General features: G+C 28.1%; 1 protein-coding gene across 3 annotated transcripts; it reads right to left on the reverse strand.

The window, feature by feature from the left end:
- Nucleotides 1-13,787: 13,787 nt before the first annotated feature.
- LOC100798484 (calcium-dependent lipid-binding protein) lies at nucleotides 13,788-24,477 on the reverse strand. Of its 3 annotated transcripts, XM_006576331.4 has the most exons (13): nucleotides 24,194-24,472; nucleotides 23,925-24,058; nucleotides 20,601-20,702; nucleotides 20,461-20,511; nucleotides 18,710-18,830; nucleotides 17,506-17,627; nucleotides 17,257-17,355; nucleotides 16,580-16,660; nucleotides 16,404-16,489; nucleotides 15,583-15,808; nucleotides 14,726-14,890; nucleotides 14,318-14,519; nucleotides 13,788-14,284 (listed from the first exon to the last, which is right to left on the reverse strand). In XM_006576331.4, the coding sequence occupies exons 2-13, from the start codon at nucleotides 24,027-24,029 to the stop codon at nucleotides 14,070-14,072; spliced, it is 1,575 nt and encodes a 524-aa protein (XP_006576394.1). In that variant the 5' UTR covers nucleotides 24,030-24,058; nucleotides 24,194-24,472; the 3' UTR covers nucleotides 13,788-14,069. The 3 variants fall into 3 exon arrangements, with proteins under 3 accessions (XP_006576394.1, XP_003521498.1, XP_014628931.1); XM_003521450.5 differs by having other exon boundaries at nucleotides 13,788-14,519; nucleotides 24,194-24,477; XM_014773445.3 differs by having other exon boundaries at nucleotides 13,788-14,519; nucleotides 15,670-15,808; nucleotides 24,194-24,471.
- Nucleotides 24,478-25,487: the final 1,010 nt, after the last annotated feature.

Here is a 25,487-nt window from a genome sequence, read left to right on the forward strand (position 1 = left end):
AACATCTATTTCATATATACACATTATTAAACAGGTTGATTTTTTTTCACAAATATTTTTTATATATACAAGTCTTTGAGATCAAACTCTTACTTGCATTGACTATACTTTTAAAAAAATAAAACGATAATTACATGGGTTGCTTAAGATATTATGATAAAGTGTATGGTAAGAATGAAGAATTAAAAGAAGTCAGCAAGAAAATGAAGAATTAAAAGAAAGAAAACAGATTAAATCAGTTGGAAAATTGTTGTAGTCACCTGTTGAACTGGTACTTGAGAGTTTAGATAACTCAGAAAATCAAGTGAGAAGAAAAGACCGGTAATGATTAATGAATGGGTCAAATTGGTGAGACTTAAGAGTTGATAAAATAATAGTGATGGAAAAATAGTTTGAACTATTATTTTTTAAATATATTTTATTCTTTATTAAAATTAATTGAGACAAAGAAAGTTTATGTATAAATATTACGCATAGATTGTTATATCTATTTTTTTCATTATTAATGTCTTTATCTTACACGATATATAATTTTTAATAGTAGTATTTTTTAATTCATGTCAATTTGTATAATATTAAAATTATCATCATTATATATAAATGGATTTTCACTTTATCATTTTAAAGGAATTTTAATTTAAAAATGTCCTTTTATCATTCTCACTTGATTAAGTCTTATTTATTAAAAAACGATCCTTTTTAAAAATTATAGTTAATATATATTATTTTAATATTATTAGTTGGTGTGTTAGTGTCATATTTAAGGATATTAAACAAGAAGACAAAATCCTACAAGCTGTAGCATAGAACTATAGATATTCATGCTCGTTTGTAAAGGAACCTATCAAATATTATTTGACCTAAGTAATTTAGTATTCTCATTTCTTAACCAATGTCAGTGTATTTAAATTAAGTTCTTAACTATATTTTATTTTAAAATTAAGTATGTTTAGTCTTTTTATATCAATTCTATATTTTATCAAACTCTTAAATTCTAATTTTTTTTATTTAAACATTTGAAATTTAATGATACAGTGAAATAGAAAATGAGAATATTTTCTTTCAAAACTTAAAATTTTAGTGGTTTTTTTTGTATAAAATTTGTAAGATTTTATAGAATTTGAGAATAAGGCTTTTTTGAAGAGAAATATTTTTATTTTTATTGTGAGTAAAATATAATATTTTAATTAGTAATTTTTAATGAGAAGGTTTAAAACAATTTAATTTACTTAAGTTTTTTAAGATTCTGAATAAAAGTGGTAATTTAAGAATTTTAAATAAAAATTAAATAATTAAATTTTTTTAATATAAAAGAGAAAAAAATAATTAAAATAAAAAATTTAAGAAACTGAAACAACACTGAATTTAAATGAGCAAAATATGACTAAACCTAGTTAGCAAAAAAAAAAAAGACTAAACCTAGTATTTATTATAATTTGAGAAAATAACTCATAGATGGATCATGCATCATAAATTTATTGCCTTTTATTATAAATATTTTAAAAGTTATAATAACAATAACTTTTAATTGATTCATCATGTAAGTTTTTTTTTTTTTTTTTACATTTGTTAATATGTGATCATTAAATTCTTATTATATTGCCTTATGTTTGTGCCATGAGTAACCAAATGCTATATATTTTTTGGTTAAAACTACAAGTTAAAGCTTTTAGCGCATCATATATTTTGATTAAATTGTAATTTTGATTTTCTAATTTCTTAATCCATGATTTTGGTCCTCTGGATTTTAATTGTAGAATTTGGTCCCCTAATCTTAAAATTAGTAATTTTGATCCTCTTAATAGATTATTATGATTAATAGAATTATTAAGATAATTATAAATTAATCAAAACTATTAATTATTAAAAACTAAATAAAAAATTATTATTCTTAATTTTTCATAATATTGTGTTTCTCTTCTTTTTCGCAAACACTTCTTCTATCTCTTATTATCGCACACAATTTCACTGAAAATAATATTATATTAGAGTTAATAATTTTTTATTAAAAAAATTCAATGATTTATCATTTTTATTTGATTTATAATTAATTTACTATCTCTAATAATCATAATTATTAGTTAATAATTTATTAGAGGATCAAAATCACAAATTTATAAAACTAGAGAAACCAAATATTACAATTAAAAATCAAGAGAACCACAATTATAAATTTAAAAAATTAGGTAAACAAAGATTACGATCTAGTTTATATATTTTGCAAATAAAAAATATCCGTTGCAAAATTATTTTGCTGTATAGTAAGTAAATTTTTCATAAATACTTATATGAAAAAAATGAAATTTTCCCATGAGTAAAATTAACTTAAAAATTAAAAAAAAAAAAAACAAAAAGGGGAAAATTTATATAATGTTGATAGTTGATGGTGGCAACACTGGAACTTGTGATTTGTGAGCGTTGGTTTTGATGATAGAAGCAAAGTCAACGAGAAAATCCCGTTGAAAAGCGAGTGAATCTCTTTAAAAACGAGCGTTCCCTGATGTCACGTGCATCAAGCACCGCCACTTTTTCCTTACCGTCGCCACACCCATGTTCCATACCATAGTTACCATTGCTATTCATCCAATTCCTTCTCTTTTTTTTAACATAATTCATCCAATACTCTTAAATTACATTAGAAGCACAGAAGGATCTCAGTAAAATAAGATAACTTAATTGTTATAAATTTTTTATTTGTTTTCAATTTATACAAATCAATCAAAATTTACATTAGAAGTACACTAAAATTTAAAACATATAATTATAAGATATAATGCTCTTAATTGATATCACAATAAACACAAGATTTTTTAGTATATTTTGTTCTCATTCATATGTTTTATGGAAATCTAAAAAAATTATTCATCTCATAATTACTTCAACTAAATATATTTAATTATGACATTTTTAAGAGATAGATGATATATTTCATTAGTATAAATAATACTAATTAATTTCAATAAATTAATCTCATACCTGCATAGCTTTTGAATTTTTCTTTAATTCGTTTGAGGTTTTACATAAGATATCTATAATTATAATGTATACAATTTTTTAAGTAATATTTATATCGTATTTCATATGTTAATTTGGATTTTTACAATACTATCATCTTAGCTATTGCTTTTAATTATGACAAAATGTATTTCAATATTTTTTATTGTTAGAAATGAAAAGCTATTAAATCATATGTTAATGAGCAAGATTAAATGACATTGGATATAACTTTTGTAAGTAATATATATATAATTACTAAATTAACTTTCACCAAGTATATTATTCATAATCAATTGATTCCTCTAAACTAATTTTTCAAATATTGTATTCAAAACAATTTAATTATTGTGTTTCAAAATTAAATTAACTAACCTGTAAACCAAAATCCTGAATTGAAATATGCTACTCATTTGAGTGAGCCACATGGATGAGTTATCACTTATCAGGAATATTGCAATGCTTCAGCAGAAAGCAATGTTTATGACTCAGTCACAGTGAATCAGTCTCAGGTCAGAAAAAGGGTTGACCTTCAAGACTGCTGCATGCCCCTACTTTTTTTTTAACACCTTTTCTCTTCCCTCAGTATTAAGTTATCTAATACATGCATAAATTTTAATAAACAATTAATAATGCAACAAACAATCTCTTTCATGTAAGTTGAGTACAAAAAGTCCACTGGTAACACCCCAAATTTGATGCCTGTTTTATAATATCATTAAATCACCATTGACCATTTTAAAGTGTGTACTATGTTCATTCAATTTCAATATAGAAATCGAGTCCACTGTTTAATATTTGTGACGCAAATTAATCATCCCTGGTTAAAGAGTGTGCAAAGACCGGTAAAAAAAAAAACTGAACAAAACTAAATCTAATTATTTAACAAGTTTGAGTCTTAAATTCAAATGTTTGAACTAGTTTTAAAGATTCCGTTTAGAACTATTCTCAATCAATTTTGATTAACTGAATTAGTTTTAAAAAATAATTTAATTTAAATCGATTTTGTTTTGAAAATCAATTTAGATCATTTTTAAACTAGTTGATTTGACTTGAAACCAATTTGATTCAAGTTTAATTCAAAACCAATTAGGTTTTAATAAATTTTTTTAACACTCCTACATTGGTTTATGGACGGGTTCATGTGCTTGAAGATATGGTTTTAGTTGTTTAAAACTTATTTTTATTTATTCATAATATATTTTAAAAGAATTAAAACTTAATAGTTATTTAATAAACAATACCGGTATCTTAAGAGTAATTACACACACTCAAATAAGTCTCATTAGTGTTTTTTATTAAATGATTAACGTTATTATTTATTTTCTTCGTATTATTTACGATTATATTTGTGTTTATCTTTTCTTTTACTTATTAGATAAAGACCTGCACTATTATGAATAAAAAAATTGTTAAATAAAATTATTTATGATAATATTAGAAATGATTTTACATCTTAAAAGTTTAATGGTATCTCTGGTTTAGGATAGAAAAGTGAAGGAAAGACAGGGAAAGGAAAAAAAGAGAGTAGAAACTGAGATGATTTTTTAGATTGTTTTGTAGAAAAGAAAGTGAAATAAAAAAGAAAAAAACTTATGAATGTAAAATAATATAGATATCTCAGATAAAAAATATGATATGCAGGGAAGGATAATTTTGTATTATATATTTATGTTTATACACTTTTTTATTCCCTCATTTCTTCCCAAATTGGAAGAAACATTTATGTGGAATTCCACTATTTTTTTCCCTTTTTCTCTTTTGATGCTTCCTAATAATGAAAAGATTAAAAATTTCTATATTTTCTTTCCATTGTTTCCATCCACAGTCCTCAAATTCTCTTATTTTTCATCAACAAAGATCAAGCAAATCATAAAATAAATATCAAATAAATTATAATAATTCGTTTAATTTTATTTATTTATTAATATGCATAGATAAATTACATTGGCCAAGGTTGCTCTAGTCCTACTTCCTATTTAAGTTACCTGTGTTACTTTACATAATGATAATAATATGTAAGACTAAGACTTCTTGTTTAATTATGAACGTACAAGTGCATGATGATTTGAGAAAAAGATGATATCAAATCATAATTAGGGGGTGGGGGCCAATAGGTAACATCCATCAAGTGGCTTACAATCTTCTTTGAGAGTCCACGAGGTACTTTTCTTTGTGAAAATATCATTATCCTTTTTTTTTTTTCCATAATAAGAGTGAAATGAGGTTTTTAAGCTCTTTTGAGTATGATAAATGCTTAGACATTTTTTCTTAGGTCGATGGGAAAAATTGTGAGATAATATAAAAGGAATTTTAATTTTGGAACACTTCAATTTAAAAATATTTATGCACTTAATCAATCAAAAATCACTTTGAATATAATTCTTAAAATAATTGTTATATGAAATTAATAGTTTTTAATTGTATGATAATCGATAATTATATAGTAATGCAATTTTTTTACAAATGTCAATATAATTCAATTAAATTCATATAAAACTCAGGAATATTAAATAATTTTTAGAATGTTTCCTTGGAGAATTACGAATATAGCATTGATAATTCTTTGATAAAATTATTGCTACCAAACTAAACAGGTCCTTGAAAAAGAGTACCCAATGATCAAAATGGACAAATAATTTTTTTTAGGTAAAAAAATGGTCAAATCATATTAACACCTCATTTTTGCTAATATATATTGACTCAAAAGCTCACTTACTCATCATAATTTTATAATTATATATAGTTATTAATTAAAAAATTATAATTATCATTTTTTAATTATTATATGAAAAATATTTTTAATTTCTTATTACTGTAATGAAAACTATTTTTACTCTTTATTTTTTTTTATAAATGTATATGTAAAATATTTAAGAATTTGATAAATAAAAGAATATATTTTAAAATATTAATTAATATTATACAAAACTTATAAATAGACATGTAAATAAAACTATTTTTTCTATAAACGATAGATTGATAAAGATAAAAAAAAAAAGAAGCTATACCAACTTAGGGTATTTTCATTTATAAAAGATATTTTATATTAACCATTAACCACTTGCATGCCATCATTCCATATAATAATATTTTACGTTAAAATGAAACATTTCAAAGTTCGCTAAATAATAGTAATAGACATGATTATACTTTGATTTCATGGTTGTTCTCTTTCAATTTTTTTCAAGATAATTAAGTTCACATATTTCTCAAATTCAGTAAATTTAGTTTTGTCGACAATTTTTGTTACTTGAAAATTTTATGTCCTTATTTTCTACACAAAATAAACATCTTAATTATACTAAGATTTATCTCTCCAAACCCGTATTACTTGTCTTTATAAAATCCTTTAAAATTTATCATTTTTTTTGTTTACTTTTTTGCCAAAAACTTTTAGAAGTATTCTAAGGTTCACATTAAGAATGTTGGGACAAGTATGCGACGAAGGAAGCCAACACATAATCCAATTCAATTTAATGTGAAAGGTGATAGGTATTGTGCATAAAGACACTCTTTGACTTGCTCTAAACTTCGTAGGAGGAATCTAAAAGGTTTTCGAAAAGAACAAAAATATAAAATAGACTAAAAGAAACCCATTGCTTTTACCTTTACCTTTCACAGCTCACTCACCAAGTTCCAGTGTTCCACGGCCAAATGCATAAAATAAATCTTTCATTTTAGTTGTTTTTTTCTGTCATCATTTTTATTATAATAGAAATTTATTTGAATAAATTTCTGAAAATATTTTTAGTGAAAATTTTGTTTTTAATTAAAATCAACAATCTTATTTTAAGTAAAATGAAAATGTAATTTTAAACAAATTTAAAAATATATTTTTTTTTAAAAATATATTTTCATTATTTTTATTTATTGAAAGTAAAAAATAAAAAGTCAAATTAAATATATTTTTAAAATTTTAATTGAAAATAAAAATAGTTTTCATTAACAGAAAATGAAAATATAATTCAAACAGTCTAATCTTTTAGTATCGTTAACAAGCGTTTAAAAAATTAAAAAATATTTTTAAAAAATTATAAGAAAATGTAAAAAAAATTATAAACAATATAATTTTATATATTCAATAAAAAAATTATCTTTTTAGATTTTTAACCAATACTCAAAAAATACTGATAAACATTTATCATAATTTTTATTTATTCTACAACAATAGTATATTGACTTAATTTGATCATGATTTTATTTCTCATAGAGAGAAAGGATAGGTAATAGGGTTAGGTAATAGCGTGTGACTTTTGTGTGTGTATGTGTGAAAACATGCAATAATGTTATTTTTCAGAGAGAAAAAATAGTACGATATTTTATACAGAAAACCCATTATCATAATGATATATAGACTCACGGTCTTATCCACAAAAGCCCTATGAATTTTTGTGTAATAATAGTAATAATTTTAAAAAATTGAGAATATATAATGTGAGTCCCACTTTCTAATAACAAAGGTTAGTTACAAAAAAAGTAGAAGCCCTTAGCCCATGGTTGTCGGGGGTCAGAGCTGGACCCGTGAGAGCGATATTTCCAAGGCCTAACTCATCATTATGTCCAAGACCTTACTTTATGTTTTTTTTTTTTAACTTAAGGTTTAAATATTTTTTTAGTAATGTAATTTAATATTTTTTTTAACTTTTAGTTCTTATAAATTAAATTTTTAGTTTTTATTTATTTATTTTTAATTTTAAAAATATTTTAAATAGTAAAAAAATATTATTTAAAGTTGTAAAAATAAAAAATAAACATAAACATAATTTATAAAAATTAAAAATGGAAAATAGTTTTGTAAGGATAAAAAATCAAATAAAAATCTAAATTTTAATAACTAAAAAAATATTTAAGTCTTTATTTAATAAAAGATGAAGAGAAAATTAAAAATATAGTATAAGAAGAAAAGGAAAACCTAGCTTTTAGGCCTTTTAAATAAAAAATATATATATAGGGAGATTTTCATGCATGTAGAGGAAGAGTTTCAAATAGAACAATACATATAAGAAGTTAAATCATGCTATGACTTTTTGGCAATACTAATAAAGTTGTAAGAGTATAGTTAAATGCCTGTAAACAAAGAGTATAATGAAAAGGATGTTTTTACAATATATTTAATAAAATATATTTAGTTTAAAAATATAAGTGCATCAAGATAAAAAAAATATTTAGACCATTTCTACAAAAAAATGAAAATATAATTACAATATAATATTTTTTTATATTATTATCTAATCATAAATTTATATACAAGTTTTTAAAAAATTATTTAAAAAAATTCAGTTAAGATATTTTTATTTATCCTCGTTATAAAATTAATGTAAAGTACATTTTTTTTACCCAAATTAATATAAAGTACATTGATCATGCATGAAAACTAAACTCATTATTGTAAGTTTGTAGTAATATTGAAGTTGCAATTGAACTGGTATTTTTTTCACCCCCTTTTTGGGAATTTGAACGTGAAAATATTCTTTTGAAAGTTGTATGTGAAAGTCTGAAAGAACATGCTTCAGCTCCACGTGTTCAGAGATTAATAAATGATTAGGAATTGCGTATTGGCGTCACAAAGATATCAAAGCTTTTATATTAATTAGTATTTTCAATAAACTATTTTAAAATAATTTTATTTTAAATTCATTAAGTAATTAATTTATTAAAATTCCAAAATAAACATATTATTACCAATTTATTTTAAAAAATGTTTAGTTTTAAAAAACATACTTTTAATTTTCAGAAAATACAATTTCAAATTAAAGAAAAAGAGAATGTCTATTTTACAGTAGTATTTTTCCTTGGATGATAAATGCTTATTATTATGAAACTAAAATTCATAATAACAAATAATTATTTTTAAATATATAAATTATATTATAATTAAAATTCGTAATAAATTAATATTTTTGAATATACAAATTATATTTTTAATTTACAATGAATAATTTAAAATTAAACGTGTTTTAATAATTTTTTCAACTATTAACATGAGATAGAAATTGGATGGAAAATATCCATTTTTAATGTGCACTCAATGTCTTTGGTAGAGATTAATTATTATTTCTGATGATAAATATTTTATGTTAATATTATGATTAAGATTTTTTTTTTGAAGAAAGTAATTCATACATAGTTTTATTATTAAAAAATATTTGAGGATTTAAGCATGTGATGTTCAGATTACAAGGCTATAACCTTATCATCATGTTTACGCTAGTTGTGCTTATATGCTAATTCTATATTAGTTTTATGGGTTATATGTGTTGGTCGTATTATGTCTCATAATTTTAAAATGGTGTATCTAGCAATATCATACTTGTGTAACATTATTTATTTGGGTTATGCTTCTTAATTAAGAGTTCAATTTTTTTTTGGACAGAAATTAAGAGTTTAAGTTTTGTTGGTTATATATCAGAGTTAACGTTTTTATACAATCAATTAATTAAAGTTAATAATATTACTATACAATGGTAATCCCGATTGAATGAAAGTGTAAAAAAATTTACACTCTCAGTGTGTTATAATTAAATTCCCTCATTACAATTCCTTGTTTTAGTCATCATATATTATTATAAAAAAATAATTTAAAACTTATAAAAATAATTTTAAAATGCAAACCTACTAATGATCAAATGTAACCAAATAAACAAAAAACTAAAATCAATGATAGAGTTTTTGTGTTGTTGTTACAGATCAATTATAAAGTTAGAGAGCAAATTAAAGCAAATCCACGTTCTAATTAACTTATTAATACAACGATGTTAATACTTAAATTTGTAAATTGACTTAAATTTGATTTGGTTAACCAAGGTCTCAAATTTGCTTTAAATTTGATTGAGTGGTATTAACTTTGATTTCCTTAATCCTCTAACTTTGATTTCCTTAACCAACAAGTGTAAGTGTAAGTTTGACTGATATTAAATTTGATTTCTATAACTAACAAGTATAAATTTGAGTGATATTAAATTTGATTTTCTTAACTAAGGTTTCAAATTTGAGTTTTATAAGTAAAAAAAAAATAAAATTAAAAGGAAAGAATCCCATCAAAGATGACTAACTAGATTTTTGGATGAAAATTAATTATATGATAGTGTGACAGTTTGGACTCATGAATAGATATTTTTTCTTCTTCTCAATAAACATATTCCTTGCGGGTGAGTGATGAGTATTGTTGGTATCTTCAACATCACAGCATGCATTTGTATTAACGTTGAATCGAGAACGAGGTGTTTGTCGTGTATAAGGTTATATGAACATTTCTGATCGATTTGTTCAATATTGTATTAATGTATGCTCTACTGTATTTTTGTCCTCTTCTCCCTCACATAACCTGTGCATGTTCTGCACAGAAGAAATATAAGTCATTCTACTCCATCATTTTATTCTTCGACATTCTTTTTCATTTCAGTGGACCATTCAAGATTTTTATTTTTTATTTTTTGAAAAAAATAAAACACACTTGTTTTAATTAGGGTGTGAAGTGCTGTCAATTTGTTATACACCGAAATAAGATATTATAGGATCTTACACGGATACTTTTTGTCAATTATTGGATTTGTTAATTTGTTGGTTAACCTTTCTTTTAAGAGATATCCTCACAAAGGATGAGAAGCCTCTTTTTGGAAATGGAAAAAAAGTTTTCTTGATTCTTCTTGTTTCGTTATATCTTAGATATGCTACAAAACCATTAACTATTAATTAATATTAGTAATAATTTTCTTACAACTATTGTTTGACAAAAATAACTAATAATGGCAATCTCTTGGAACCACGGATCTCATTGTATTGGCTCATAGCCTCATAGCATGAACCTATGGAACAATCTAATTTGTGCTTGTTTTAATAATTGTTAAAGCCCTTTCAAAAGTATTATCAAAATAAAACAAATGAAAAGAGTATTTTTCTTCAAAAGTACACTGAACATTAAAAGTTATTCAAATAATTTGTTGATATATGTCACGTACGTGTATCTTACATTAAAGACAACATTGTTCGAACCATTAAGATTCTTATGTGTAAATTTTTTTTTTATTTCTCTAAGTATTTACATATTAAAACTTGAACTAAAAAATTACTAATTAAAATAGAATAATTGTAAGTTAGTTGATGTATACACCATTGATGATAAACTTATCCAAAATATGCACCTAGATTACTTTCACATCTTCACAAAGAAGGGTTTGTGCCTCTCAAATGGTTCCTTCCAATCCCAAAAGCTCTAGGTTAGCTTCACGAATTCACTTGAGTCACTTCTTATGTTGAGAGTTTTATATCGGGTGGTTAACAAACATGATGAATGTTTATATAGCTGGATAAATTACTCTTTTATGAACTAATTTTTAAAAAAATCTTTCAGATATCTTTGCTACACTTTAAATTTAATATTCTTTAGCTAAGGACCAATTTGGGATTTTGACAAATTAATTGTTGTTTGCAGTCTCAATGTTTTTCTTTAATGCCTTGAAATATTGAAAGGATCTTTCATCGTGTACCAATCTACACCAAAAATTCAAAGATACAATAAATCTCCATGAGAAGGTACAGTGATACTAATTCATTTTTGAATTTAAAGCGCCATGGGAGGATGTGACATGTTATCTGACTCCTATATGAAAGCAAGGACCAAAGGAATTAACAATGGTGTATGGGTGAAGGGGCACCTTTGGCTTAAACTGTTTGTTACCTGTGACTCATGCATATGGCAGAGTAGTGGACAAAACTCAGCATACGTTTCATCTACATCATTCGTGAAGGACACATACTTCAATTCATGCGAATAATTCTATGACCTATAAGGTCCCATCTCTGATTTCTAATAACTATTTTGTACGGTGTAATTTCTTTTTGAAATTACTAATTTACTATGGTTTTTAACAAATATATCAATATAAAGTAAGTGGTATTTTATGAGTATGACTTGATTTCCCTCTCACTTTTTTTTTTAATTTTTTTACACAGCCACAAACAATGTCTAACGATGGATAATTACGAGCAGTTTTTGACAGTTGCCATAAAGCGTAGAAGTGGCAACAATGAAGCATGACTTATTTCACGTTGGTAATTTATTCAAAAACTATTTGCTTGATAATATTAAAAATAAAGTTATTCTTATGTTATAAATTAGAATCAATAAATTCTCATTTGCTCCACTTTCTAACCTTTCTTTTCTGTTTATGAAGGCCGATTACTCACACTATATGAAATTAGTAAAAAAATTTGCCTCTCACCCATATCATTACACGTCATTAGTTCGAATGAAGCATAATTTGGATCACTTAAGCAAAATCTTAGGTTTAAAAAATGTTCACATTGCCGGTAGATATATTATTTATTCTTTATCATGTGATTAATTTATAACTAGAGATAGTGATAGTGGTTACTCACGCCCAACTAATATCAATAAATTTTTCAATTGGTTCAACAGAGTTTTATCATTTTTATTATGATATCTCTTGCAATATTAATCATTAGATTTTGTTTTAAATTTTTTCTACCAACCATTTACGAATAAAAAAATATCAATAATGGAAAATAGAAGTTCTACGACAATAAAAATCTATTTCTAATTTAATCTTCTTTTTTTGCTGAGCATTTCCAATGTAATCTAAAAACAACTAAAACATTGTATATATAAAACTTCATTGTATTATAGTTGATTTTTTTTCCGAACAAAATCGTATTACGATGATGAGTACTCTAGAAATTAGGTGACATAACCTTTTTTTTTAGGCAAGATGACATAATCTTAGTTATATATTTTTGTTGTTGTTTGAGACTTCACAAGTTCACATTATGACCTGAAAATAGTCATTATTTTTTGTTTATAAAGTAGGTCATTGTTCATGAAAAGATTCTATAGTGTTGGAAACTGGGTATTTTATGGCCAATGGGGGCAAGAGAGCATGAAAAAAATTATAAATTATGGTGCCAAGTGACAGATGTGAACTAAAACAAAAACGGCCAGAGGCTACAGAAGAATCTAAGCTTATCAAGGATTTGCGATGCCATTCTTTTGACAATGATATTTAAAATCACAAGAAATTTGGGGTGTTTGAATTTATTTACGTTTGATATGGTGCTATATGTAGAATTCTTACAACGGTCATTTGAGCATTAAATAACTGACATTGTATATAATCATATATATCGAGAAAATAAATTATATACTAATATTATAAAATAATCATATACTATCATTCAATCACTATCATATTATATATAATAAATTTATTGACTTTTATGTTAATTATTTAAAAAATCATACCGATGATTGAATTTTACAATATTTATACATGACTATTATTGTTTTTTTGGATAATCATTTTTTAGATAAGCGTATGCATGTGTACGACTATTAAACTTATATGTATTTCTCACTTTTTATGATTTTCATAGACATACATTTTAAAAGTTTACTAAAATCAAAAGTGACAATGTTTGTTGTCCCATTTTGTTAAGCGAATGATAATTAATCAGTGGCATAAGAGTAGTGGAATTCAGTACAAAAAAAGTAGTTCTAAAATAACCATATACTAATCGAAACTTCACATTCATTTTATATGCTGGATTAATATTTTAGCAAAAATGTCAAAACAAGTTTTGAAAAGTATTTGTTAATGCAAATCCAGCTCAAAGCCTCAAAACACATTGTCAATGCAAATCCATATTTATCGAGTAGCTTAGAATGTTTATTTCTTTTTGTTTTGAACCACATTGATTTCCAATAAATAAGGAATTTTTACAATATTCATGTTTCATTACAAATCCAGCTCAAAGCCTCAAAACACAATTATAAATAAGGATGATACAAGTTGCATCATGCACCTGAACTAATAAGGATGTTTACAATTGATGAGTTTTATCACAATTTTAGGTCAAGCATAATTACAGACAAAGATGATACAACAGAACTAAATTGATATTTCTGCTACCATTTTGCCAATCTAGGTAGATTAACAGCCTTGGAGAAAATATTATGGTAAAAAAAGAAAGCAACACATACACAGAAAATCTATCTATTATCAAAGCTTGAGCCTGCAAAGGTCCATTCATTAGTCTTACAATACAAAGGAAAGGAATCAAAGAGGCTTTGCACCACCACCATTCTCCTGAGCATTGTTGACTGGAGTCGAAGAACCACTCTTTCTGGAGCCACTATGACCTGTGATTGTCCTTCCCATGAACTTCCCTGCCTTGCTCAGTCCACTACCAACGGCTCCAAGACCGCTCCCGACAATGCCAACTCCAGCACCGATGCCGCTTCCAACCAGCCCTGCTCCAGCACCAATGCCACTTCCCACAAGCCCAGCACCCGCGACGACGCCACTTCCCACAAGACCGGCACCTGCAACAACACCAGTACCAACCAGTCCAACACCAGACCCTACCACTGATACTGCTCCATCTAGTGCATCCATTGTGCTTCCTATCACTCCCGCTTCTTTCAGTTTCTTCCTTTCTTCTAGTATCTCCTTTTCTGCTTCTAGCGCAACCAGCTGCTCTTCCTTGTTAAACTGATAATACATGACCTGAAATTGCAGCATGGTTATGATTTCGAATCAACTAAGAGGGCTATAAGTGACCAACCAACAAATAGGAAAAATTATCCAAATGATAGCAAGATCTGAAAACCTGAAGGGAAGAGAAAAAAAAAAGACTTTATATTCTCTTTTTCTTAGTTTACATCTATATGACTATATCTATGTATACCGTACAAATAGATCATTACATATACCTTCACTGTTAAGGTTCCTCGATCTTTCTTATCTTTCACCTTAAGTGTATCAAGTGAGGGCAGCAGCCTCAATTCGATCTCCTTTTCAGTTTGTATTTCTAGACCAATAAGGGGTAACTGTGCTATTCCCAATCGCTTATCTTGCCCAATGTCTTTATCAAGAACCTGTTTGGAGAGTAATGAACATCATTTGTGCTAACTCTTACATCAATCAAGGTGTAGAAACAGTTTATGTTGAGTTATAGGGAGAAAAAACATTGGATTTCAAATCAATACATTAACCGCTGTAATAGCGTGTAGAGGTGGATGAAACCCTTGGTTTGAACTAAGTTAAATAAAAACACAAAACCTCTAGTCAATATTAAAGAAACTATGACCAAATTTTCAAGAAATGACATGCATAGGAAACCTGCCATTTGAGTCAGTAATCAAGTAGAAATTCTAATATATACCACCAGAGATTATAGAACTGCCACTGGTGGCAGATCCAGAAATTTTGTGACTTGAAGCAAAATATACTAACAGAACTTTTTAGTGTTGCAAGGAAAATCTAGTTTCAAAAAGAGAATGGTCTAGAATCAGAATTAGGAGACTCAAATCATCCGAGCTGTGAAACAAAAGTAATCATACTTGGGAAGATGTAATATGCTTCTAATCATCTTACACTAATATCAAAATCACAAGCAGGCAATCATCAATTAACCAGATTTTCATCTTTATATATATTAAACATACGAAAATAAAATTTTCAAATTCTTCAAAAAGTAATTAGCATAATTGAAGGGCATGTATTTATGAAAACAAAAATGTCACAGCATATCCCACAGAAAGGAGGCAAAGTATTAGTAGGGTAAAACCTCAAGAATGAGTGATTGGGTCTCCTTGTCTTCTGCAATCAACTCGAATTTCTCATTCCAAATAGGATTCAGGTTGTTATCAATAACCTTGGTTTTATACTTAAATAATGGTCGAATATGCACAACTACATAAGGATCTGACTTTCCAATCATTTCCATATTCTTTAAAGCAGTTGCTTTGACAACAGTCAGTGCAAGTTTTCCCTGGGGTTTAAGCTCCAGTTCACTGCAAGAAAAAAAAAGATGCTGGTTATGTAGTTTGACTGTAAACATAATTGAGCATTAACATTGAAATTGACATTCCCAGTTTTTTCTTTTTTAACCCTATGGTAGTGAATGTTGGGCTTTAAAGAAAGAACAGGAGAAAAAAATAGAAGTAGCAGAAATGAGAATGTTAAGATGAATATGTGAATAAACAAGAAAGGACATGATATAGAATGATTGTATACATGCAAAGATGATAGAAAGTTAATGTGGTTTGGATATATGCAAAGAAGGGCTACTGAAACTACCGGTGAGCAGAGTAGATCACAAGGTTTGTAGCCTTATTAAAAGGTATTGAGACTAAGAAGGACATTGGAGAAAATTATTAAATTAAAAAGAATATCATGGAAAAGTATCCTTGGGAATTTGGTTTTTTAACCAAACCCAATGGTAGACAACCTCGTGGAATAAGGCTATATTGATGTTTTGTTTCTTACACAAATTTCAAACTCAAATGTAAAATTTTGTTAAAAGGATATAGCAACATATCTAGTCATGTTTTTATCTGCAATCAGAAAGAAGCAAAAGCTTCCAGAAGATTAATATTTAATATTTACCTGGTATCAACAGGAATGCCACCAAGTGGAACCACAATCCTATGAGGCCATTGGAGCATGTCAGTAACAATTGAGTTCACAGTATCCTGTGAAATGGTGGGTAAATATTAGAGTTAGAAATGCTACTTCAAAATCTGTCCAAGGGAAAGATGCAGTACATAAAACAAATAACTCACATCAATCATATCTGAGATTCCAGGAATAGCCGTTAAACTTCCACCAACAGCTTTCAGAGTATAATCAATCCTGGGCTTTGGCTGATAAAATGTTAATGGAAAAGTCAATAATAAGTTATCAAGAAAACAATTAGAATGTAGATTTAGGCCAAGAGAAGAATAAAACTGTTTAGTTATTAACAGTAGTGTCCCCCCGTTCACAATCTTTGAGAAGTGTATTGCCCTAATAATGGCCCTAACATCACATTGGCGAGTCACTGAAGTTGATATTTAAATTCAATTAACATATGTTTGATATGAAGGGACCTCTTTCCACCTTTTTGGTTTTTTGCTTAACCAACTTCCTACTTATTCACAGATAGATTCTTATAGAAAAATCATAGAAGTAATACCAATTAACCATATCTTGTAATGACAACATGCATATGCAACTCAAGTAAACGGGCAATCCAAATGCTTTGAACTACATTTACAGTAGTCCACAAAAGGGTTTTCACAGAGACAACTGTAAATGGGAGATAAAAAAACCAAGTAGATCTGTTAGGAACCAAGAATTGAAATGAGAAAGAAAAGAAAGAATATTATTGATGGGTAAGGAAAGAACAAGAACTATATGCAATTACATTCCTTCATATATGAACTCATTGTATTCTCCTCTCCCTCCTCACAAGGATTACCTCAGCAAGCAGAGCTACAACAACAGCAGAAATGCAGGGGATCTCTTCAGCAAGTTGAAATATCACACGGACAATGGTGAAAACCTGTAGATCCTTCAACTGAAACAAAATTCAATAAAACTTCAGTTTTTACAAATTGTAAAAGGAATGTGACGAAATTATGATGCAACAAGAGCAGCTTCAACAGCCACAATAGGAATGATGCAACAAAATAGGGATTGATGAAATTATGATTCGGTTAAGTCTTACCTGTATAGGGATTGATGCAACAAGTGCAGCTTCAACAGCCAAAATAATACTAGGATCACCACCCCAACGGAAATCAATATCCATTATGATTTGACCTTTGGTTAAGCTCTGAACACGAATACCTGCATGGATGAAGAAATTATGCATATAAAATATAAAATTCTTTACATCTGAAATGAACAAAATTTTTGACAAAGAGCTAACACAGAAGTGCTAAGAAAATGCAATTGTTAACATTTTAATCAGTTTTGGTGAATGCTATGCATCTAGTCAAAAGTTTAATAACATTTTAATCAAAGCAACATTTTCACACATTTTATGTAAACATTATTGTCACAAGGCTTATGTTTCTATTTGACTTCAGTTATCCTTAAGCCACATTAAATTTCAGATTTCTTTTATTATACATTCCATCTAGTTACCTTTAATTCAAGACAATTATCTTGAATTCCATGATCGATTTAAATTATTGATCCAACTGGAAATCAATTAATTACTTGTTTCCCCGATTTTGAAAAGATAAAAAGGAACAGGATATATCATAGATATTATCAAAGTGGCTAAAAGAATGCCCCATAGCTGTCCAATGCTTTACAAATCTGTAATTGGAAATCCCTTGAAACAACCATAACATATGAAATTAATGAACAGAATCCAATCCCACAAAAAAATTAAGGGCAAAGAGATACTGATGAAAATATGGGTATTATCCTCTAAAGTCTAAACCAAATTGTGACGAACCAACAATCCCAAAAAGCTCAAGCTATTAAGTGAAGATACATGAATGGTTTTGTATTACATCTCTAACACATACATGCTCCATAAGATGCACAAGGAAGTCGAGATGAAGATTCAAGGGCAAAGTCCACAAGGATTAGAACATATAAAGATTGGTATTCATTAAATAGTTTACAGGAGAAATATCGTAAAAATAAATACCATCAGCAAGCTTATGGTACCCATTAAGACAAAGAATTTACTTTGCCATTTGAACAGGGGGAGGGAGTGGAAGGGGACAAAAAAAAAGACTTCGGTAATTTCAAAACCTTGATCCTACAAAAGGTCTCACAATTTTTTTCTTAAAATATGACATTCTAAAAGAAATGCTGTCAATATAGATAGACAGAGCAACCTCATCATCAGAATTTAAATATTACTCAAGTGCGGTAGTAAATTGAGCTGAGGAACTACTATTGGTTGATACCTTCAATTTTCGGAGCCACATTTCCAAGTGACAGCTTGCTGAACTTCAATGAAGTAATTCCTGGAGGTCTGTACTCTTCTAGCAGTGGTTCAACAGATTCTCTGATCACCAAGGTTGCTGCCTAAAAGAAAACAAAATCAATCAATATTATGTCATCTATTTAAGCAAAACAGGAATACACCTCTATGTTTGCAAGGAAATTTAATGTAAAAGGTCTCCAAGAGCCTGAACGCAAAGAGAAGGGGTTTGTGTCTAAGCAAAGCATGGTGCATATTGTATAGAACATTGGTACGTACAACATTTTATAGAATGTTTTTGAAAAAAAGAGAAATAATATATATATATATATATATATATATATATATATATATATATATATATAGGAAACATATCAAATACTTCTTACTGGGAGAAATCTTAGAATTCAGATTTGGGCCTAAATCAACCCCTCAAAACTAGATCAAGAAGTGAGGGTTGTCCCCCCTTTGTATACTCTATTTCGGCTATATCTCTAGATAATGTGGGATCTCCAACACTCCCCTTACACCGAGGACTAGACATATCATGCGTAAAGGTTGTAGGACTAGACATTTGTAGGAGGTCCGATAACGGGTGGCCCGATAAGCCCAACAACCATCATCAAGACAGGCTTTATTACCATTTTAGAATTTGAATTTGAGCCAAACTCAACCTTAAAAAGCTAACTCAAGATGTGAGAGTTGCCCCTCCTCCCAACTTATATATTATATTTTGGGAACATATCTTTAGTCGATGTGGTATCTTCAACAAGAAATAAGAACTATAAATATCGGCATTGGATCTTAATTGAATGGTCAAGATTAAAAAAAATTCACATGATTTATTTAAGTGGTCATGTGACTGCTAAATAACTTAAAGTGGGAATTGTTCTCTCTTTCTCTCTCTCTCTCTCTCTCTCTCTCTATATATATATATATATATATATATATATATATATATGGGCAAGAATGCAAGATCAATTGACACAATATATCAAACTTGTGTATTTATACCACTTAATAACTTTTGATAAAATATGAAATTAACCAATCCAATTGTTAAGTTGAAAGTTCTTATAAAGTAGATAAATTTTACAAAATTTCATACAAATAAAAAACAATTTGCTACTTCATCACACTATTTTATTTTGATGGATAATATGCTATTTAAAACATAAATGAATATTGCTAGATAACATATTAACAACTATCCAATTTATGTGAAAATTGATAGAACAAGAGTCATATAAACACATGACAACTAATACTAAAGGAAATTTTTTCTTTCAAACAAGAGTCATATAAACACAAATGGAGTATTAGAATTTGGGATAGGGAATCTAGGATAGGCTCTTATACTGTTTTAGAATTTGGGTTTAGGACTTAACTCAACCCCACAAAATCGGCTTGTAAGTTGAAGGCTGTCCAAGCTTTATAAGCTCTATTTAAACCATATTTCTACTCAATATGGGACTAAACACCACCCTTGAGACTAAAAATAAGGCAGCCCCAAAGAGGCCACAACTAAGGCGGGCTAGGGATGACCACAATTATAGCGACTTTCCAACAATAAGCAATCTAATGTAGATTTTTAACATGCCTAACTACAGAAATTTTGGGAACATTTAAGTTCAAGCATATAAAACAAATCTTGCAAGAAATCAATGGATGACAATTCCCCAAACTGTAGTAAATTATTATGCAAATACATAATGAGAGTGCAAGCATACTCACTTCTGCCACAAATGGCCAAAGTTTGGTCAGTTTCTTGTTTAGCCATTTCACCTGTAAAAGCCCATGCAAGGAAGAGTCATACACACTACACAATCATACTAAAATAATAGGTGCACTGTATAAAATTATTTCAAATCCACCTGTTCATATACAGGAAAAGATATCCACTCAGGCAAATTATCACCACAAATTTTCTTTAAATCATCTCTGTTAAGGGATCCAAGGAGTTTAATGTCAGCTGCCTGCAAACCAAATAAATAATGAACATTAAGACAAGAAAAAAAATGTTAAAACCAGACATTTTTTTAAATAGAAAATATGAACAGCTTAGAACACAACTCAACACAATAATGATATCCCTGTTATAAAATCTTATAATGGGACATTATGCATTTTCTCAACAGAGTTACCTTTACAAATTCATCAAACAATGAATCATGACAAACAATTGCAAAACATGATATACATTTAGTTTCCAATTCTAATAAGTCACATCAACTATGGCAATCCAAACCTCCTACTTTCATTGATGCAGGATTTAAGAAGACAAAGGAAACATCAGACACAACACACTGAAAACAAATGCATGATGCATTCATCCATTTATATCATGCTTTCAGAGAAAGAATAGAGATTTGAGTTGAACTTAATGATAATAACTTTGAAAGTTGTTTCACTGTTTCTTGTACAAATATTTGAAAACAGAAAACAAAGGTGCATATTTTGTGATTATTTGTCAAAACAAGAAATGAAAGAAGAAAAAGCTTTTTCAAATCAAACAGGCTAAATCTTCAACTCTCTCCTTTCTCTTTGTTTCTCATTCCTACATACATTTCAAAACTTTTAGGCTCTGTTTGGACCGAACATTTCAAATCATTTTGGTTCTGAGTTAATATATTGATTGATAAATTTTCTTTTGAAATTTGGTTTAATGAATTTTAAGGGTGAGATTCAGAACTGCACATCCTGCTGTTCATTTTGAAACTACAGGGGATCCTATTCTGTTTGGATCAGTGGAACTGTGGAACAGAGGGGTATGTGAAATTGTTCCTGTGGTTGGATGCTACTTCAGCCAGCGGAGAAGAATGAAATACTGGGTTGTCACTTTCCCTAGTTGTATGCCATAAGTCTATTTTTGTTTGAAATATTTAAGGGATTGGTTGAAAGTTTAAATTTATGCATTCTACTAATCTATTATTCTCATTCACTAATTAATTTTTTACAAAGAATTTGATTTTCATGCACTGTCCGTGTAAAAAAAATGCACTATCAACTAATAAGAAATCATCCTAAAGATAACTATTAAGGTAATTATTATAAGAGTTAACAAATTTATCCCATTAATGATAATTTATGATTTGTTTGTACATTCTAAGTGAATTTTTTTTATAAATATCCAAATAAGGGAACATTATTTCCACTTCATCCCAACCCCATCTCTTCCACTATTTCATTCATTTACTCACAAAATGTTATTTGTTAACACATTAAAACCCCATACCCCTACTATATTTATTTGCCATTTTTATCATGAAATTTAATTTTAATTTGTAAGCAATCTAAAGTGATAGAAATTTGTCTTCAGCCTGAAAATTCGAGCAATCACATCACCAACATGTTTTAATTTTCCACAACTTAAATTGTTTTAATAGGAAAAAAAACTTTATTAGAGAGCATTTGAAGAATACAACTAGGGAGAGAGAAATACTGGATATAACAGCATATGTAAAGATTCAAGAATGCAGCAAAGCTGCCATTCATGTATGTCAATATGAGCAACCACTAGAAACAACCATGAGAAAAAACACCCAAGAGAAGCCAGTGACATAATCCTATCGCATAAAAAGTTCAAGGGCAAAGAAATGGACTTTCCAAGTTGGGAAAATAGGATGAAAATAGGATTTAGAAGAAAACTTGCCAGAAGAATCCAGAGTCCAAACTGTCTTATCTTATGAATAGGCAAAAAATAGATTTGAGTTGAGCAGGAATAACAGATTGTACTTCAGTAACTTCTCTGTCATCCTAAGAAAGTATGGGGAAAAAAAAATAGGACGAGACTGTAGCCAAAGGTAGGCATTAACTAATGTCTTTTCAGTCAGTCCTACATCATCTTGACTTGTTCACTTCTCAAGTCAGTATGAAAAAGCAAATCAGGGGACAGAAAAGTGAGTTTGTGCAATGTGGAGGGTATAATAATGAGGTGCATCACAGCTAGGACATTCAACCTAACATTATAAGAACAGAAAAAGCTTATGAACAACTGTACTTCATGCAGGAGGCAGAAAAAAATAAATAGAATTCATAAGTTTAAAGATCCACAAATCTCATTCGTTTGCTTTAATGTTGTTATTGAGATTAATTGTAACATTTTCAATATAAAGGGAATTTGAGTATTTTAATAATAACTCATCAACCTAATTATAGTTTAAAATTAAATTAGGGTTGAATAGTTATAAACAGAAATAGTGCAATAAAGGCTATTATTTGAGGTCTTAATTTCTGCATCAGTTGTGGAAGCCAATGGAGGATTGTAATTTACTACCCAAAAGAAAAATCTAATCCAGAGGTATTGCATACAAGGTTCTACTTCTGCTTTTTACTGAGATAGAAATTCTGTATATTGATAAAGCATCTCCTTAAGGTTCTTTGACCAAACCAATTGCTTAAGAAAAGAATATTATGTACTCTTCTCCCACCAACCTCTTTTGAGACATTATTTTTCATTCTATAATTTTTAGTATTCATCATTCAAACTCAGTTTTGTTTCCTTATGTGATCCTTTCTAACATTGATCACTTACACCCTCCCATATGATAAGTTTTATTAAAATTCACCAGTGGATTGATTATTGACAATTTGACACTCCCATGAACCCAATGCTCACCTTAGTAATGTCTATAGGTGTTTTGGTACTGTCTTCCTATCAGAATTGGAGTTTCACCTTAGTAATATGTGAAATGAGGGTTTCTGTTAAGAGTAATGCTAGTGACACTCTCTCTGTCACTCTCCCTCAAACACTCTCTCTATGATTAATTAGAATTTATTGGAAGTCATCAATTTTGGTAGGTTTGCTAAATCAAGAAAGAAAATCATTAAATGAGAAGCAAAATCTACCAAAATGATAATTTTTAATAAATTCTAACAAATCATAGAAAAAGTCTTCGAAAGAAAGTGTCCTTAGCATTTCTCTTCTACTAAAGGTTTAACATACATGATCGAGATAAAACTCTAGTTCTGACTAGAGAACACTACTAAAAACTGAAAAACAACACCTTTGGTAAGTTGTCATTTTTTTCATTTCAAAATTGAAAAAGCCATCCACTTATCACTTCTCTATTCATCAACGATTTTTTTCCAACACTGCCAAGTACAAAGAAATTGACACCATATCTCAATCATTAATCAACAAAACCAAAGTCAAAGCATGAATGACCTGAAAACAAAAAAACCACCAAAACCCATACCTTTGCAATTCGTTTGGCACTTCGGTACCTCATCATGCGTGCCCATCCAGCCATCAATGCGATGCCGAACAACACCCCCATAAAAATCCCAGAAAACAAACCCATTTTCCCAGAGTCCAAACACCACCTTTCCTCTTCCAACACAAAAAACACAAACCCAAAGACATAGACAAAGACACCCACATGAGAAAAAAAAAAAAAAGCACAAATCCAAGCCAAAAACGAAACTTTAAGTGAAATTCGAGAAAAAAAACCCCAAAGGGTCTTACTTTAGAGGATGAACTCCAATTGGAATGAGATTCTGCAGAGAGACCAAAAGTTGCAGCCAAATGAAAAACCCAAAATGTTGATTTTTTCTTCTTCTTGTTTAATGCTAGAAGATGTAGGACTCCCTTCTACTACTGTGAGTGAGTTTTCAAAACTGTGAATAATGCAAAGTTTTCTCGTTTCTAACGTTACTTTCAGTGTTGTGCGTTCATCTTCTCTCCCTCCACAGGATTGAAAACAAAGCATTAAAGCCTTCCTAGCTGAGCTGTAGGGTCTCTACATCTTCAACATTGTTGTCATTTTTTACATTTATACTTTCCCTTTATTTTCGGTAATTTTATTTCTTTCTCTCTCTCTGCTGGTTTAATATCTTTTTTTTAACATACTTCTTCTAAAATTTTCCTTTTTATCGATTAAAATTTGTTAAAAATTAAAATTAAGAATAATTTTTTATAATTTATTAAATATAAAGTGAAATTCCACAATTATATAATTTTTAATAACTTTTAATTAGTAATAAAAAATTAATTCATGAGCATGTAAAATAGCTTTATACTTAACAAATCACAATGTATCAATCTTTTTCTATTCTCCCCATATCTCTAGTGTGATTTTCTTAATGTATTAACAGTTTATTGTTAATGAAAAAAATCTGATCATGTTATTGTAAAAAAATCACTATATATAATAAGAATATTAATTTTTATCATAATTTATATTACCAGCAATTTTTTTTATTAATTGGCGGCATAAATTTTTTACAGTCACATGACATACATAACCATTAATTTCTAATAAAAAATGTTAACAATATATTATCCACATTTGTCAAATTACATGTCAAGGGGTGTTGAATCTTGACAGTTTGGACCGTTTGGTAAAGGAAAAATATGGGAGCAAAGTGAAAAAATGGAGTTTGTTGTTTCCAGTGCTTTGATGACACTTGTAATTTGTCTCTTTGTGGCTGCTTTAATTATGTCTGTGTCTTACTCCTACCATATCCACTAGACTGCCTCACCAAAATTTCGAGAAAAATAATGTGTTACTTTGACTTTTCAGAACAACTATGAGAAGGAATTCAGGGACCTAAATTTCCCTTTACCATTGTCCTTCTGTGTCTGTGCAACCAATAGTGTTATTTTCTTTCAATTAGTATTACTTTTACAACAGTTTTTATATTTGTTTCTTTTCCTTCTGTTTTTTCTATTCTATTATATATATTATTCCTTTTATTACACACTTTTTTTTCTTGTTTTCTTATCTCTCTTCATATTGGAAAAAAGATAATTAGAATAT

This window comes from Glycine max, chromosome 3 (assembly GCF_000004515.6).
Source record: "Glycine max cultivar Williams 82 chromosome 3, Glycine_max_v4.0, whole genome shotgun sequence".
NCBI classification, from domain to species: Eukaryota; Viridiplantae; Streptophyta; class Magnoliopsida; order Fabales; family Fabaceae; genus Glycine; species Glycine max.

Excerpts from the sequence above, each read along its gene's own strand:
- LOC100798484 (XM_003521450.5), bottom strand. The coding sequence starts at position 24,029 with ATGGGTTTGTTTTCTGGGATTTTTATGGGGGTGTTGTTCGGCATCGCA. Across the intron at positions 16,490-16,579 it reads GAATCTCAGATATGATTGAT|GATACTGTGAACTCAATTGT; the intron begins GTGAGTTATTTG and ends ACCATTTCACAG. Across the intron at positions 14,891-15,582 it reads CCCAATCACTCATTCTTGAG|GTTCTTGATAAAGACATTGG; the intron begins GTTTTACCCTAC and ends CTCTCCAAACAG.